At 33.8% G+C, this 17,754-nt stretch overlaps 1 protein-coding gene across 1 annotated transcript; it reads left to right on the top strand.

The window, feature by feature from the left end:
* The first annotated feature begins 12,015 nt into the window (after window positions 1-12,015).
* Window positions 12,016-13,928, top strand: LOC109163115 (nudix hydrolase 17, mitochondrial-like). Its single transcript, XM_019311840.1, has 6 exons — window positions 12,016-12,153; window positions 12,305-12,410; window positions 12,508-12,591; window positions 12,895-13,023; window positions 13,117-13,578; window positions 13,640-13,928. Exons 1-5 carry the CDS (start codon window positions 12,065-12,067, stop codon window positions 13,573-13,575), a joined length of 867 nt encoding a protein of 288 aa, XP_019167385.1. The 5' UTR covers window positions 12,016-12,064; the 3' UTR covers window positions 13,576-13,578; window positions 13,640-13,928.
* Window positions 13,929-17,754: the final 3,826 nt, after the last annotated feature.

The following is a 17,754-nucleotide window of genomic DNA, read 5'->3' as shown; positions in this document are numbered from 1 at the left end:
TATATATATATATATATATATATATATATATATTAGGTCAAACAAATTAGCATTTCATGAAAGAAACATATTTGGTTATTTGATAAGTCATTTCACAAAAATAATATTCACTATCCCCAAAAACGAATTGTTCCCCTTGCAAACGCTGGGGATGGTATAGTAGGTTATTTCTGAATTCTCATGAATAGTTTATTTTTAAAATATACAATAATCACTAAAAGATGATTAAGTGAGAAGAGGTCGAATTATTTAATCATGAAATTATAAGTTTTAACTTATGTGTATACACCAACGCATTTGAAAGAACTATATTTCTGGATGGAGTCCAACAGGAGCTCAAGAGAATATATTAGTCTCCGTCATGTAAAATTGTATCCACACACTCTCAATATTACTACTTTATTTACAAAACTCAAATTTTAGTATTTTCTTATTTCTTTTTTAAATCACCGAGTGATTAATTGACATTTGACAATGCAAGTTGTTGTTATATGGTAAGGATTGAATATAATTTGATGTTGACAATGGAGTTGTTTAAAGTGTGGGCAATTCAACCACGTACATACATACATACATTATACTCGTGCGTTTAGTACTATATATATATATATATATATATATATATATATATATATATATATATATATATATATATATATATATATATATATATATATATATATATATATATCCTCTGTCCAACTTGGTGGATGATGCGACACACTTCACACTGGCATGCACAGTGCAAGTGGATGTCTATGCACAACTAATGCACCATTGTCCCCTTTTAAGTTTTAAGTAGTAAATATGGTGTTAATGCATGAATGTATACCTATATTTATATTTAATTACTTGATAAATATTTGGGTATAGTCATGTGAATGGTCTTTATTTATAATAATAATAATAATAATAATAATAATAATAATAAATTAATAATAATGACGATAATGATGATGACGGTGACAATGCCAACAATGATATTATAATAAGTTGCGTATATTATTTAAAGTTTTTTGTTTTATGTGAAAATTGTCAAAAGAAATGAAAGCAACATGAGAACTACACTATCAAAATATAAATATCCTCTCATGATCTCATCACTCTTTAGGTATTTATGCCTTGGAGGTGTTCAACAACAATAGGTCATTGATACTCTATGACGGATGGTTCAAGACAACTTTGATCTGATCTATCTAACTTGTAAGAATATCCCAAATTGATTAAATGGTTGGTAAATTGTTACCTTTATAGGGAGTATGATGAGAAAGTCTCACGATATGATGCATCATTTGACAATAAATATTTTATCGTTGACATAATAAGTGCAATTAAACTTTAACTTTAACTACAATCTCCGAACTCATCTCTACTTCTATGTTACTAAACCCTCTTTCATTGATAAGTTACTGACCTTATCTTAAATCCTATAATTTTGTGATGAAATTATTAATAATCTTCACCATAAATCTTATATATCATCTACTACTCGTGTGAGTTCATCAACACTAGTCAAAACACACTCACCTTTCTTGTCCAATCAAATAATTAAATCATGTTATTTGAGATATAATTTTTGAGACAAAATTATAATAATTACTCAAAAGAGAATACACTTATACTCCGTAAATTGATTATATATCATTACACAATGAATCATTATGATTTACCCATCCACAATCATGGGTTAGATCAAAATGTGAAGATTTTAGAGTGATTGATTTCGCTTTTTGTGAGTAAGTCGTAACGATATATAACTTTGCCATTGTAGGTAACAACAGTGTTATATATCATTACAAATTAATTAACAGCAGATGGTTAGCAGCCACACTATTAACATAATATAACAACTATTAAACATATATGAAAAAATAAATTTATATCTAATAAAATCTAATAAGAGTCAATAATATTAGTCCTTAAATAAAAATTGTATTGGTGGTAGAAATTGTGTCCAAGTATTTGTTCTTTGTTTTATTTGAATTAGGAATAAGGTTCAAATTGGTCACTGAAGGTAACTTGAAAATGTAATTAGGCCACTGAACGAAAAAAAAAAAATATAATTAGGCCACTGGACACTCCAAATGTATGTAATTTCACCTGATAGCAGGTTACCATCAATTTTAGCAGATTACCTGCTTACGTGGCAGCTGAGTTGACATTTTTAATAGTTTTTAAATAATTTCTGATAAATTTTAATAATAAATTTTTAAATTAAAAAAAAAATGACGGCGGCCACCCCGTCGTTTTATTTATTTATTTATTTTCAATTTATTAAAAATTATTAAAAATGCCAACTCAGCTACCATATAAGCAAGTAACCTGTTAAAATTGATGGTAACCTATTATCCGGTGAAATTGCATACATTTGGAGTGTTCAGTGGCCTAATTACACGTTTTTGGAGTGTTCAGTGACCTAATTGTATTTTTTTTTTGTTCAGTGACATAATTACATTTTCAGGTTACGTTCAATGGCCAATTTGAACATTATTCCTTTGTAGTATTTTTTTTTTCAATTTTACTCTCCACATTTTTTCCTTTTGGCCTTTATTTTAACACTAGTTTTTTACGCGCATTGCGCGATTGGGATAATGCCCAATATTTTTCTTAAATAAATATTTTAAAGTATATCAAGGCAATGTTATATTGGAATTGTTCATGCATAGATAATTGAATGTTGAATTTGCGTATTTAAATTGATAATTCTAAGTTTACAAATACAAGATAGTCAAGATTGATTATAATTGTATGGGTATGGTTGAAACCAAATACGAGACACAAGGGAGAGCAAATAAAAATTAAAGTATAAAATATTAAATATATACTAATATTGTTTGAAGAGATTCCGTCAATAGGATTTGTGATTAGAGCTCTATTAAGACTTTAATATTAGAATTAGATTAATGTTGTAGTTATAATTCTATATTAGACTTTAATATTAGAATTAGACTAACGGTGAATTAACGATACTTGAAAATTTAACGGATCGGATAATCATATAATTAAGGATAAATTAGGAAATCTCAAGGAAAAATTAAAATCTGAACTATTCATTTGATTTAATAATTTGACGATCATTTTTTCTACCCAATGTTTATAATTAAATAAATATTTGAAAGTATATCAATGCAAGATTATATATGAGAAGTTCAACATAAGTAATTTAATATCTAATTTGTTTATTTAAATATGTAATTTATAGTATATGAATACAATGTAATATAGAAGATTCATTATAATTGTTACTAAACTTTTTTTAAATAGTAACCAAGTATTTTTGTTGCAAAGAGTTCTAATATATTTATTGAATGCACATATATACAAGATCAATGAATCAACGATACCAGTTCTTTAGGTGTTTTACTTCGTGTTCATTTAGTTCAACCATTATTGTTGAATAAATTATTATGGATAAAGAAATTCCTAATTTAAGGAATTTAGATGTATTAAAAAATTAAATTTTTTAATTATAATGTAACCCAAAGATATTAGACGATTGGTAAATATGATGTAACCCAAAGATCAAAATGCTAAAGAAAGTGTTTTGGTTATTCAACAGTTTGAAGCAACAATCTGTTCCAAACCAGTGAAAATACAAACATTGCAATTTACAATATTTTCACTTAGCATTTTTAGAATGATTTCCCCAAAACACATCTATATGTTAAACAAAATTATTAAAATAATAATAATAATAATAATAATAATAATAATAATAATAATTATTATTATTATTATTATTATTATTATTATTATTATTATTATTATTATTATTATTACTACTACTACTATACCCTTAGGTCATTTTAAATGTTAATTTAAACAGCTAATATTTTCAAATATCTTTTTACCAACCATTGATATAATTCGTTGGTCAAATCCACTAACCCTAACTGCTAATTGCGGATTGTCAAACAAGGACATGGCGAGGTAGTTTCTCACTTCAATTTGTTGTGTGATTTGATTACTCTCTTTGGCAACAAATTCTTCAAGTAGTTAATATGATTTGGCTTTATTAATTTAAAATTTAACGGTGAACTAACAGAAATTAACGGAAAAGATAATATTTAACGGAAAAGTTAACGGATAATCATATTTATTAATGATAAATTAGGAAATCTCAAGGAAAAATTAAAATCTGATCAATCTGAGTCATTCATTTGATTAAAAATTTTGACCGCCATTTTTTCTACCCATTATAGGCCTAACTCTCTTGGGCTCTTATTAGTATAGTAGATTAGTCCTTAACTGAAATTAAAAATTTATTAGTGAAATAAGTGACATTTTTTTTCTCTTTGTGTTATATATATATATATATATATATATATATATATATATATATCAAGTATACTGCTCTAGTATTAAGTAATAGAGCTATTATTTGCAATAGCAATTTAGGAATTGTTGTTGTGAGTACCAAATTATTGTTAGTGACAGCCCCTGTTAATTTTTTTTTTTTTTTAAATTCTATTACAAATATAAACATAGAAAGAATAAGAATAAAAATATACAAATATTTATACGAATACTATGAAATATGTTGTAAAATTTGATGGTGATAGATAAAAAGTTTACGGTATTTAGAAAAAAAATTTGTAGAGAAAGTTTAGAAGTTTGGTATAAAATGTTCGTAAAAAGAATAAAAATTAAAGTATACAAGTATTTATACAAATATTATGAAATATATAGTAAAATTTGATAAAAATAGATGAAAAGTTTTCTTTGTCCAGGTATTTAAGGAGAAAAAGTATGTAAGGCTGTTTAAAAGTTATGGAAAAAAAGTTCGTACGAAAAGTTTATAAGTTTGGCGTTTGAAGGATTTATTTCAACTATTTATATTATAGAAGAAAAAATCTACAAAAATCGTAGTTTCATAGATTATGTAAAAGTCAATAATTTTTGTTTTTTATTTTTTATTTTTTATTTTTATTTTGAATACCAATACTTTTAAAAACTTTCTAAAAATATGGAATATATTGAATACCTATAGACTTGTAAATACTTTCTAAAAATTTAAATTAAATACCAATATACTTTTAAAAACTCTATAAAAGATTTTAAAAGTTCATACAAATCTAGATTGAATAAACCATTCATAGATTAATTTTACCAACCCATCAATTGTCATTAGTATCACATTAAGAAAATTTAATTTATTTTAATATGAAAATTGTTAGGACATCAAAATCTAAATGTCAATATTAAAATATTGTGAGCCAGAATAAAAGTTAGAAGTAGAAGTAGTTACGTGAACATCTAGAACTCATTCATAATAAATTAAAAATTTCTAATAATAAGACAATCAGGATTAATCATTAATCAAGAGAGTTTTTTCCACTTTTGGTCCCTTGACTTTACTTGTGCTGACAAATGTGATTCATGACTTTTATTTCAGACAAAATTAGTGCCCAACTTCAATTTCTTTTCCACATTTGGTCCCATCCGACCAAGAATCCGGCCAACCCACCGGAAATTTACACATCTCTTGTTTTTCTAAGGGTAAATTAGTCTTTTCTTACCATGTAAAATAATAAAAACTAAGAGATATTTAATTGCTTCATTGTTGTCTTTGCTCGGCAGCGGCCTCTGAGCTTTGAACATTTTGCAGAACATCCTGTGGCTGTTCAGAGCCTCTTCAGTGCCAATATGCCGCTCCGACCTCGCGCACAACCCGCATATCCACCGCCCTTGGTTTCGCTCTCGGACAATATCACTTCTCCGTGCACTCTTCCATCAGTCCGCAGCACTCGCATTTCGCGAACAACATCACTTCGTTCATCTTCGCCGCCGTTGCTGTCGCCGCCGCGCTGTTTCCCTGCGCTGCCGCCTCCTTCCTCATCATCATCGTCTTCGCAGCCATTATACGTCCAGCGGAGCAGGAGGACAGTGCCCAAGTTACTCAACTGGTGAGGAAGACGGAACAATTACTAGAACTAGAAGTAGATGGAACAAGGCGGCTATTTGCGGAAGATGCAAACAAATTGGTGAAGTTGAAAAGGAGTTACATGCTTGAGATGAACTCGTTCTAGATTTAAAATTCTGACTGCTCCATGAAATAAAACATTTTCATTTCTATAAATAGACTACAGTAACAATAATTATTTTTAATGTAATTACTACAAGTATTCCCCGCCGTCGCTGTCGCCGCCGCTCCGTTTCCCTGCGCTGCCGCCTCCTTCCTCATCATCATCGTCTTCGCAGCCATTCTTGGTGAATTCCACGAATCACAGGATTCTGATTTTGTGTTTGATTTTTGAATACTTTGTGCTGTTATGCAGTGCGTAAATTTGAGAAGAGCGGTTTGGATTTGGAATTCACCGAGAATGGTTGCGAAGACGATGATGATGAGGAAGGAGGCGACAACGCAGGGAAACGGAGCGGCGGCGACAGCGACGACGGCGAAGATGAACGAAGTGACACAGAGAAGTGATGTTGTCCGAGAGCGGAACCAAGGGCGGTGGATATGCGGGTTGTGTGCGAGGTCGGAGCGGCATATTGGCAGTGAAGAGGCTCTGAACAGCCACACGACGTTCTGCAAAAAGTTCAAAGCTCAGAGGCCGCCGCCGAGCAAAGACAACAATGAAGCAATTAAATATCTCTTAGTTTTTATTATTTTACATGGCAAGAAAAGACTAATTTACCCTTAGAAAAACAAGAGATGTGTAAATTTCCGGTGGGTTGGCCGGATTCTTGGTCGGATGGGACCAAATGTGGAAAAGAAATTGAAGTTGGGCACTAATTTTGTCTGAAATAAAAGTCATGAATCACATTTGTCAGCACAAGTAAAGTCAAGGGACCAAAAGTGGAAAAAACTCTTAATCAAGATTACTATACTTCTTCCCTCGAAAAGGGAGAATCCCCAACCCTAAGGGCCGCGTACATTCCGGCCCAACAAAATATTTGGGAGGATGTAAATTACGGTGACTGAATGGTTCAGCGGACAAGACCAAATGTTGGGGCGCATAAGGAATCTGTCCACTTTGAACATAATTCTCACACTGCCGTTGTCGAAATTCGAACATTAATCTCTTCTCCTAAATACTGTCTACTAAACTATTGAGCTAAGTTCATACCGACATCAAGATTACTATACTTGATCCTGATAAGAGATGAGATGGCAATTCCAACTTCCAAGTGATGTTAAAATCGTACGTAAAGGTTTCAACTTGCTTGCCAAAATTCCACAAAAAATAAATAAAATAAAAAAGAGAGTATTAGGGAAATGACAAGGAAAGTGAAAGGGACGCACGCACATTGACATCAGAAGAAAACATGGAAAGAGTGGGGTCCACGACGGGTTAAGCTATGGCCTATTTGGGCAAATAAATCGTGGTGGGATTATTAATAAAGCGCGTTTAAGGTGGCTGGATCACTGGATGAACCGAGTGAACGAACGAGTCAAGGGTGAGTGGCAGTGACTCGTACGTATTCGAGTTTGAACCTCCAATTGCCTAAACCGAGTGCACTCCGTTTCTGCGGACTCTACACGTATGTCTAACCCACTCCGACTCACCCTTTTCATATTCGTGACTCGGTGCTTTGTTCTGGTTCTACGCTCTTATGAGTGATTATACTTAAGTTATTCTTATTCTCTTATTTTTAAAAGTGGATCTCACTTTCACATTATCAAATTTATAAATTCTTTACTATTTTTCCTACATCGCTGCTGCGGTTGGTTTTAGAACTTTTAGGAAGCCAACGGTGGTCCAACACAACCGGAAGATTAGTGGATTCACCGAAAAATAAAGTAGAAAGAATGAAGAATTTGTATAAAAATGTAGAGAGTGCACATCGAGAGAGTGAGTTCTTTGTGTATAGTTTCTTCGAATTCCCTTATAATGCTTCTTGAGGGCCAATTTATAAGGTCCAAGAGGCCATAACTCTAGAAGGAATTATAGTATCCAATTTAAGGTTAATGAATACTTTGTTACTGTTTATAGCCGTTGTTTTCTCCGTTATCCTTGCTTGTAAACAGACGGTTGCCTTGACTCATTATTAATGAAGGCTTTGAAGGCTCAACGGTCATGGGTAACCCCGACTTCTATTGGTGCCGACTGCTTGGACTCGACCACCCTTCAGCCGAGTCCTTGACTCGGCTAACACTGCTCGTGAAAAAGGAGCCTCCTATCTTTACTCAACGAACTTTATTATCAGCCCAAACCTTAAGCCCAACCCATGTATCTGATCTCTTTTGGGCCTACAGCCCACTGAGGTCCATATCCCATCAGCTGCAATACTCTTTCACGGAGCGTTATGCTGTGCAACCGTGTGCACCATGCATGGTGCACATGGTTGCAAAAACGTTGTCGTTTTGACGTCCGACTTAAAAAAAAAAAAATCAGAATTGCATAACTACACATCCAGAACTTCATAACTATACATCCATAATTGCATAACTACACATCTATAACTTTATAACTATGAATCCAGAATTACATAACTACACATCCATAACTTCATAACTATACATCCAGAATTGCATAACTACACATCCATAACTTCATAACTATAAATTCATAATTGCATAACTACACATCCATAACTTCATAACTATACATTCAGAATTACATAACTACACATCCATAACTTCATAACTATAAATCCAGAATTGCATAACTACACATCCATAACTTCATAACTATACATTCAGAATTGCATAACTACACATTCATAACTTCATAACTATACATTCAGAATTGCATAACTACACATCCATAACTTCATAACTATACATTCAGAATGTGAAATTATAACTTCATAACTATACATTCAAAATTGCATGCATAATTACACATCCATAACTTCATAACTATAAATCCAGAATTGCATAACTACACATAATTTCATAACTATAAAACCAGAATGTGAAATTATAAAATTATGAACATATCTTTACGTAATTAACTGCAATCGAAAATGATTTTTTTGTATTTACGTAAAACGACTCTATTTTTGCATCTGTGTGCACCATGCATGGTGCACACGTATGCACAACATAATTTGCCCTCTTTCACTTTTAAAAGTGATTCCACTTTCATATTTTATTATAAAAATAATAAAGTAATAATAGAATATCCAAAAATAAATAAATAAGGACAAAAGGCTACCTTTTGCAGACTTGCTATTTTTAATAAATAAACCATATCAGCTTGGAAGAGGCACAATTGCACTGATGAGGATAGCCTCAGGCTGCAATTACTAATAAACAAAATATTGTATTGAAATAAATATATTATTGATGTTTATCTTTTATTAATTTTGATTTTGATTTCTTAGATTTTACGTTAAACATATATGAAATCATGTTTACAAATACACCTGTGGAGTTGTAGGTCATGATCACAATTCGTATTTTCAAATTATTTAGTTATACTATCTTAAGTTTTAATATATATATATATATATATATATATATATATATATATATCATATCATATCATATCAATGTACTTAAGTTATTGTAACATTAAACTTAAAATTGATCTAGTTAATCAACATTTTGATAAAAATGCAAATAATAATTTCTTTTTTAATTTGTTTGGATAGATCATTTTATATCAATTATTTTTAACTTTGCATTAATTGAAAATATCTATTAAAAATGAACTCATAGGTTGGAAGGAACTAGGAAGTTTTATTTTAAAGGTAAAATTAGATTGCTTCCATTTTTTCCCCCTCTATATTAGGGATGAAGGTCTTTGTCTTTTTTTAAAGATGAAAACCTATTATCTAGATGGACCTCCATTTTTTAGTATTTTTCATATAATATTTATTTTACAAATTTAAACCATCTCAGATTAATACCACGTGAGATGCCAAATAATTAATTATCAATTTTAACTAGTAAGTAACCTGGTTAATAGGGTTAATTACATTTTTACTAATACTTTTTCTGAGTCATCACTAAAATTTTTATATCTTATTCTCATATTTGAGCGATCACGATCATTTAAGCGTCTGAGTCTATGTTTTTTACTGTGTCATTCTATTGTTAGAGTTCATTGCACTTATGACATGTTTGGTTCATGGAATAGGTCAGGAATGGAATATCATTCCTTGGAATAGACCTATTCTATCGTTTGGTTGGATCATTTTGTCATGGGAATAACATGCCTAGGAATGAGCTATTACCTTCGCAAGGGGAATAGCCATTCCTAAGGGGGGCCTTGGTATTAGCTATTCCCATGCCCTTGGGAATAGCTTTTATATCACAAATACCAAAAATATCCTTTATACATTATATAATATTTGTATTTATTTAATAAATATAATGTATTATATATATGTATATATTTAATTAATTATAATTTTTATCCATCAATAATTATATATATATATGTAAAAAAAATTAATTGTATAAGACTCCTTAATTATGGAGCCTTGACTCCTAAATTAAGTAGCATGCCTATCTGCATGCCTAGCAGATGGGCATTGCAATTTGCAAGCTTGCCTAGCGGATGAGCATTGCAATTGAAATTATGGTGTCAAGGCTCCATTCCTTACTTCTCCAACCGATGTGGGATAAGTGGAAAAATAAATATGTATTTGTATTATAATAATAATAATAATAATAATAATAATAATAATAATAATAATATATTATTATTATTATTATTATTATTATTATTATTCTCTCTCTCACACACACATGCATATACGTATATATAAATAAATAAATAAATAAATAAATAAATAAATATATATATATATATATATATATATATATATATATATAATATTCAGTTTATCATAATCATATTCGTTATTATTATTATTATTATTATTTTGTATAAGGGTATTTATGTCTTTAAAACCTATTCCATTTCTATTCATTTAACCAACCAAACACTGAAATACAATTACTAAAGTCTATTCCTTTAGCCAACCAAACAACAAAATACAATTCATATTCTATTCCTTACCTATTCCATTCCTTGTGAAATAGCATGCATATTCCCTCCAAATTCATTCCGTGAACCAAACGTGCTGTTATAGTTCTAGTAGTGAAGTGGTTGTTAAGGTTGTAAAGTGTTGTATTAAAAGTTTTAAGTTTATTAAGAACCATGTGGTTCACTAGTACCCGGTTGCTCTTTTATGTGGGAGGTGGATGATTTGAGCCGTGAATGTCCATTTTGATCCCTTGACTACTGGGTAAGATCGCATTTGATTTGGTCATCTGTTACAAAATTCATCCAAATATTGTTAATTTAAAGGGCAAAAAGGTTCATTTACTATTTTCATCCCCTTTTCCTCTAATTCGAATACAAAGAAAATTTCTCATCCTTAACTATTGAAACCGCTGTTATTGAGTCACTGCAATTTATATCATCTCAAATGTTTTGTTGGCCATTAGTCTGAAGAGCTCTGTATCGCTGCGGGTCTCCACCAGAGTTTCCTCTGGCTTCGCCCCGCTCAGGCATAGTTCACCATCTTGAAAGCCCTCGAGCAATACCTCTTGCGAGGTCGGTCAGCCCCCACCGGGAACAGCCCAGCCTTAAAATCGGACTGTCCCGCCGTTCGAATTGTAGTTTGGTAATTCCGTCCAAAGTTAAATACGGGCGAGAGATCGATAGCGAGTTGGAAATTCAATTTTATTTTGGGGGAAGACTAATGGAAGCCCATAATGAAGTTGTGTTACTCGTTTAACCTCTAATAACTTTCTAAATTAAATGAATCTTACTACTTTGATCCCCTGGACACCACCATAAACGCGTGGTATGTATAATGTAGAATGTATGTGGTCTAATCACTAATCCCAATCCCCTTGTACAATGTAGACCCTCTAGAATAGAAGATTATCTCCCAATTCCAATATCCCCACGCGCTTTCCCAGAGAACACTGAATCCTTTGCCTATTTAAGGAGTCGCCATTCCAAGCTTTTCCCATCATCATCTACCCAAGAACCAAACAAAACAAAAAAAAAAAAAAAAAAAAAACATCTGTTGTGCCTTCAAGATTCAATTTTTACACGATTTAGATACGGTACATGACATAGAGGCTTGAACCCTTGCACATCATTTCTGGGATTTAATCTTTTTTTCCTTGTGTTTGTTGTGAGAAATTATGCAAATTGAGAGGATGGTTTCTATGTCTTCAAGGACTGGGAGGGACTTGCAGAGGTATAATGTTCAAGGTTGTCGCCAAGTTGTAGGGTATGTTCACCTCTTCCCTTCCCTTAATCCCTTAAATCCCTTTTTTTTTTTTTCTTTTGTGGGTTCAATTCTTGATTTTGGGTTTGAAATTTGGGGAGAAATTTATAAAATTAGTTTCTGATTTTTGTCTCTTTCTATGAATATGGTGCAGATGCATACCATACAGATACAAGAAAGATTACCATTCACCTTCAGTTCATGATTTGGAGTTTCTTTTGGTTAGCTCACAGAAAAGTCCGAGGTTGATGTTCCCTAAGGTAAATATATGAAGGCAGTTAATTATATAACAGTATGTAGTTTTTGAATAATTAATAGTGGTCTGGTTTGCTCATTCAACTTTGGAATGGAATGCAGGGTGGTTGGGAGCAAGATGAGTCCTTGGAAGAAGCAGCTTCTCGTGAAACATTTGAGGAAGCTGGGGTTTTAGGAGAAGCAGAGGTCAGTGTCTTCATACAACATGTGCCATTTTGCTTTCTCCAATGTTTTTTTTGGACACTACCCGATGTTGTTCACTGGGTAAACGATAAACCAGCCTAGGTTGTCCATAACTATCTAGCTTAAATCAAAAAGGTCAATAGGCCGCTCCTGCTGAGAGTCAAAATTGTAACTTTGTAGTTACTAAGTTAACTGCCTGACAAACTTGGCTGGGATTCCCCGCTATGATGTTTTCCTTGTAAGATTTATGTTGGATGTGTACAATATAATGTTGTCTCATGTTAGGGTTTATGTTTTTGGTTGCAGAGTTGTTTAGGAACATGGTACTTTAAGAGCAAAAGCATAGATGCATTTCATGAGGGGTTCATGCTGCCATTGTTTGTCACTGAGGAGCTCGACGATTGGCCTGAGAGAGATGTCCGCCTTCGATTATGGGTATGTTCGGTTACTGGATACCTATTTCGATTGCAAATCATTTTATCCAGTGCAAGAACAGCTCCTGATCTGATGTTGTTAACTAAATTGCAGGTGTCATATGAGGAAGCAATGGAACGATGCTTTCATCCGTGGATGAAGGAGGCTCTAGATGTTTTCGTTTCCCAGCTCACCCTTCGACAAGAAGGTGAAAAACACCAGGGAAACGCCATGGAAACCGAGGAAACATTGGCAATCGAGGAACAAATAATAGTCGAGAGCTTGTCTCGGGGCGTGCAGACTAGTGAAGAAGAAATGGTAACAAGTGAGGAGCCTAGAATAGACAATATTGTTTCTCATCAGAGTATGCAAAACAAGGAAGACAAATCTTTAGGGACAGTTTACTGCATAGAAGTGGTGGCGACCGAAGAACAGAAGGTAGAAGAGCGGCCATGGAATGCCTTACTGATGATCGAAATCACCATTGGGTTTGTAGAAAGGAAGAACTGCGAGACACTTCTCGTCGATGGGGTTATTCAAGAGGAGCCAAGAATGGGGATTATTATAGCATAAACAATTATAGAGGAAGCTGAATAGTCTGTGTCTGACGGTTGAAACCCTGGGTGCACTAAAAAAAACTATAGAGGAAGCTAATTGTTGGATAGTTAAAGATGAAAATCGGTTTGGATAGTGAGTCAACTATCCAAAATGGTTTTCTTGGTTTGAATCAGTCGAAAAAAAATTTGTGTGGATGGTTAAAAGATGAAGATAATGGAGTAGAAAGAGAAGAAAAATATCTGCCTTTAGGAATTGCAGTTCATGTGTATGTGTAGAGAGAATTAGGGTTGGGGGAGAAGTTGTACAAACTTTTGTTACTTGATTATTCTTTTATTCATTACAATGAACCATTGACCATTCTTTCACAATTTGGATTTGATTTTTCTAAGCACATACATGATACATGGTACATTTTGCATTTAAGTTGTTATATCATTCAAACTTCAAAGAATAGGGAAAAAAGTTATTTCTTCTCTCACTATGAATTTATATATGTTTTTTTATAGGATTATAATAATTAATTATTACTATTGTATTGATGCAATCGCTATTTGTTTTTCAAAATGAGTGCATGAAGAATTAAAAATCTTATATTGCAGATTTTTTAATTTTGAGATCTCAAAGTCTTATCTCAAAAGGCTGAATTCTCAACCTTAAGGACCTTCCACACTCCGACCCGACAGAGCATGTGGGAGGATGTGAATCACGGTGACTCAATAGGTAGATCTCAAAGTCTACAAATGTCTCACGAACTAATAAGATTTTGGAATATATCTTCTCAACCATTAACTAACTTTACACTAACTCACTTTAGGGTCTGTTTGGAAAGAAGGAAAATGACTTCTGGAAAATGAGCCATTTTCCGGAAAACATTTTCTTTTCCTGGTTGCATTCTGGAAAACTGTTTTTGTGTGTTTGGTTCATTTTCTGAAAAATGAGTAGAATTGTATAATTAAACATTTTAATTATTTTATTTAGAATATTACAACATGTATAATAATATATAATAATATAATAATATAATAATAATTTTAAATATAATAAAAAAATAACTAATAATATATCAAAAATATTATGGTGGTGGCGGTGGTGTAGTGGTAGTGGTGTTATTTGTTATATAATAATAATAATAATAATAATAATAATAATAATAATAATAATAATAATAATAATTGGTGGTGGTATGACGGTGGTAGCAGTGGTGTGGTGGCGGTGGTATGGTGGTGGTGGTGGTATGACGGTGGTGGCAGTGGTGGTGGTGGTGTGGTGGCAGTGGTTGTGGCGGCGACGGTGGTTGCGGTGGTATGGTGGTGGTGGCGGCGGTGGTAGTATGGTCGTGGTGGTGGCGGTGGTTGCGGTGGTGGTGGTGGCGATGACGGTGGTATGGTGGTGGTGGCGACGACGACGGTGGTTGCGGTGGTATGGTGGTGGTGGCGGCGGCAGTGGTGGTGGAGTGATGGTGGTGGTGTGGTGGCGGTGGTATGGTGGTGGTGGCGGCAGCGATGATGGTTGCGGTGGTATGGTGGTGGTAGTGGTGCCTGCGGTGGTGGTGGTGGTGGTGGTATAGTGTTGATGGTGTTGGTGGTGGTAGTGGTTGCAGTGGTATGGTGTTGGTGGTAGTGTGGTGGCGGTGGTTGCGGTGGTATAGTGGGTGTGGCGGCGGCAGTAGTGGTGGTGATGGTGGTAGTGAGGTGGTGGTGGTATGGTGTTGATGATGTTGGTGGTGGTGTGATGTTGGTGTAAAAGTTGGAAAATGACTTCCCCTAAAAAAAGGGAAAGTCATTTTCCTCCAAAACAAGCCTATTTTCCAAAGTCGGAAAATGATTTCCGTTGACTTAATTTTCCAGGCACATCCAAACAATGAAAACTTGAAAAATGATTTCCAGAACTCATTTTCCAAGTTTCCAAACACACCCTTAGACTGAATACTTCACACAAACAATCTAAAAAAGGCGTCAAATCGCACCATAAACCAATTGCGATATGTCATGCCGCACCATGATCTTTCATAAGTGCTGATTCGATGCACAAACTAAAAAAAATTGTTCGCCTAAACTTTTTTATAGGTTGCTTTCAAGTAATAGGTCATAACTTGCTGACGTGGAAGTGTTTAGTTGTTGACGTGTTATAATTTGTAAACATGGCAGTCATTTCATTGATCACTTAGCTCAAGACATTGACCACGCTTCGATCTGAAAAACCGAGAATAAAAATCATATGAATTGCTGGATGCAGGGCCGGCCCTGGGGCAAGGGCAGGTTGGGCCCCCTCAACTCTGATTCAAAAAAAAAAAAAAAAAAAAAAAAAAAAAAAAAAAAAAAAAAAACACCCAAAGTTTGGTGTGTTTACTAGAGAAAAATTTCATTTTTTAGAAAGAAAAATAAAAATAATTTTACTTCTACATTTTTTTTTCAATTTAACAATAAAAAATTAAAGAATGAAAAATTGTAAAATTAAAGTACTTTCCTATAATTTTTCAGAAAAAACCTATAATTCCTTTGCTCCTTAGGTGTATGGTGGGCCATGATCTTCATTAGGAATTACTAAATAATTCCGGTATGTTTGAAAATTTGAAAATATTTTCTAAAAAATCACTTTTCAAGTTTTTAGTGTTTAGATGTACTTGAAAAATTATGTCAATAGAAATTATTTTACGTTGTCTTGAAAATAGTATGACTATTTTAGGAAAAATAATTTCTACTAAAATTTAGCAAAAGTTATTTTTCACAAACAAAAAATGACCACATCATTTCCAACCTTAGTCTCTCGCGAAAACCATAGGTCTAGTTTCCGCAGCATAAACCAAAGTTTTTTTTTTTTAAAAAAAAAAACATTAACTTTTAATAAATAATAACATTATTTCTAATATTATTATGAATATTTTTATATTCTAAATAGCCTAAGGCAGTCTAGAGGGATGTGCAGGCTGGGAGGTGGTCAATGAAGCTATTGGCTGAGAACATCCTCTGTATGGAGAAGCAGATAAGATGGGGGAGTTGGCCAGTGAAGTTATATGTAGCTGAGGCAGTTTCTGCCTATCTAACCCTTTACCCAATGATAGACTGTGGTCTGGGCAGTCTTGAGGGAATACAGACCTAGGGGGCCAACCAATGAAGCTGATAGCTAAGATTGGCCCTGCTAGTCTTAAGTGCATATGGGGGATTGGATCTATGAAGCTAGCTAGCCGAGATTCATTCCCTCTTTGGCCCAATGATGGACTGCTAGCTGGGCAGTTTCTGAGGGCATTAGCTTGTTGAGGGGACTGGCAGTTTATATTGTGCAGATATTGTTTGGTGGATCTACACTTGTGTGGAGATGAAACCACTTATATGGTTTTGCAGGTAGGGGGAGAGCTAAATATGAAGATGAAGATTTTTTGCACTAGTTTAAAGAGCTCCCGGCTCGATGTGTAGTTGCTATCTAGCTTAGCTTGATGGGCAAAAAAGTCACTCTAGAAGGGATTCTTGGGTAGGCTCTATGCCTTAAGGGCTCATTCTGAAATGTGTTTGGAATGGGGAGTCTTGGTAGGCTCCAAGTATAGCACACACCTGGAGATGGGAGTGTCTTTAGCTTGGTGGATCCTTAGGATTTGGTAATTGGAAATGAAAAAAAGAAGTGAATGAAAAATGAAAAAAGGAAATGAGAGGGTGGATGAGGGAGTGATAAGGGGTTATCTTGGAAAAAAGAAGAACAGAAAGGGAATGGGGAGAGTTGGGGGAACCATTGCTTAGGTCGGGGTCATAAAGACTCCCCGGATTAAAACACGGTACGCCGTGCCGTGGGAGTTAACCTTGGGCCTAAGGGTGGTGGGGAGGGATCCATTGCTCATGTCGGGACCTCAAAAGTCCCCCCCGGGCAAAACATAGTACGCTATGCCGAGGGGGGTTGGTTTTGGGCATGAGGGTGGACGAGGTGAGAGCTATCGCTTAAGCCGGGACCTGCAAAGTTCTCCCGGGTTAAAACACGATACGCCGTGCCGGTGGGAATGGGTCTTTGACTTAAGGATAGCGAGTTTTTGTAGTTTGGATCCTAGAGCTTAGGCATCGTTCCCATCACTTGTGTGAGACGGGGAGCCTATTTTAGACTGAGAAAGGGAATGTTTGGAGAGGTTTGGAGTATTTAAGGCTAGATTTTACCCGGTGATCCCTTTGATGAGTTAGCCTTTGGACCTTTTGAGTTTTGATTTGCATTAGT

This window comes from Ipomoea nil, unplaced genomic scaffold (genome assembly GCF_001879475.1).
Source record: "Ipomoea nil cultivar Tokyo-kokei standard unplaced genomic scaffold, Asagao_1.1 scaffold2975, whole genome shotgun sequence".
Taxonomy (NCBI): domain Eukaryota; kingdom Viridiplantae; phylum Streptophyta; class Magnoliopsida; order Solanales; family Convolvulaceae; genus Ipomoea; species Ipomoea nil.
Note: the sequence above shows the minus strand (reverse complement) of the source record. Positions and strands in the feature narration are given on the sequence as shown.

What these genes read in the sequence shown, in the direction of transcription:
- LOC109163115 (XM_019311840.1), top strand. Translation starts at nt 12,065, where the DNA reads ATGCAAATTGAGAGGATGGTTTCTATGTCTTCAAGGACTGGGAGGGAC. An exon ending in GGTTGTCGCCAAGTTGTAGG is followed by an intron (nt 12,154 to 12,304) that starts GTATGTTCACCT and finishes AATATGGTGCAG; the next exon opens with ATGCATACCATACAGATACA. An exon ending in CGAGGTTGATGTTCCCTAAG is followed by an intron (nt 12,411 to 12,507) that starts GTAAATATATGA and finishes AATGGAATGCAG; the next exon opens with GGTGGTTGGGAGCAAGATGA.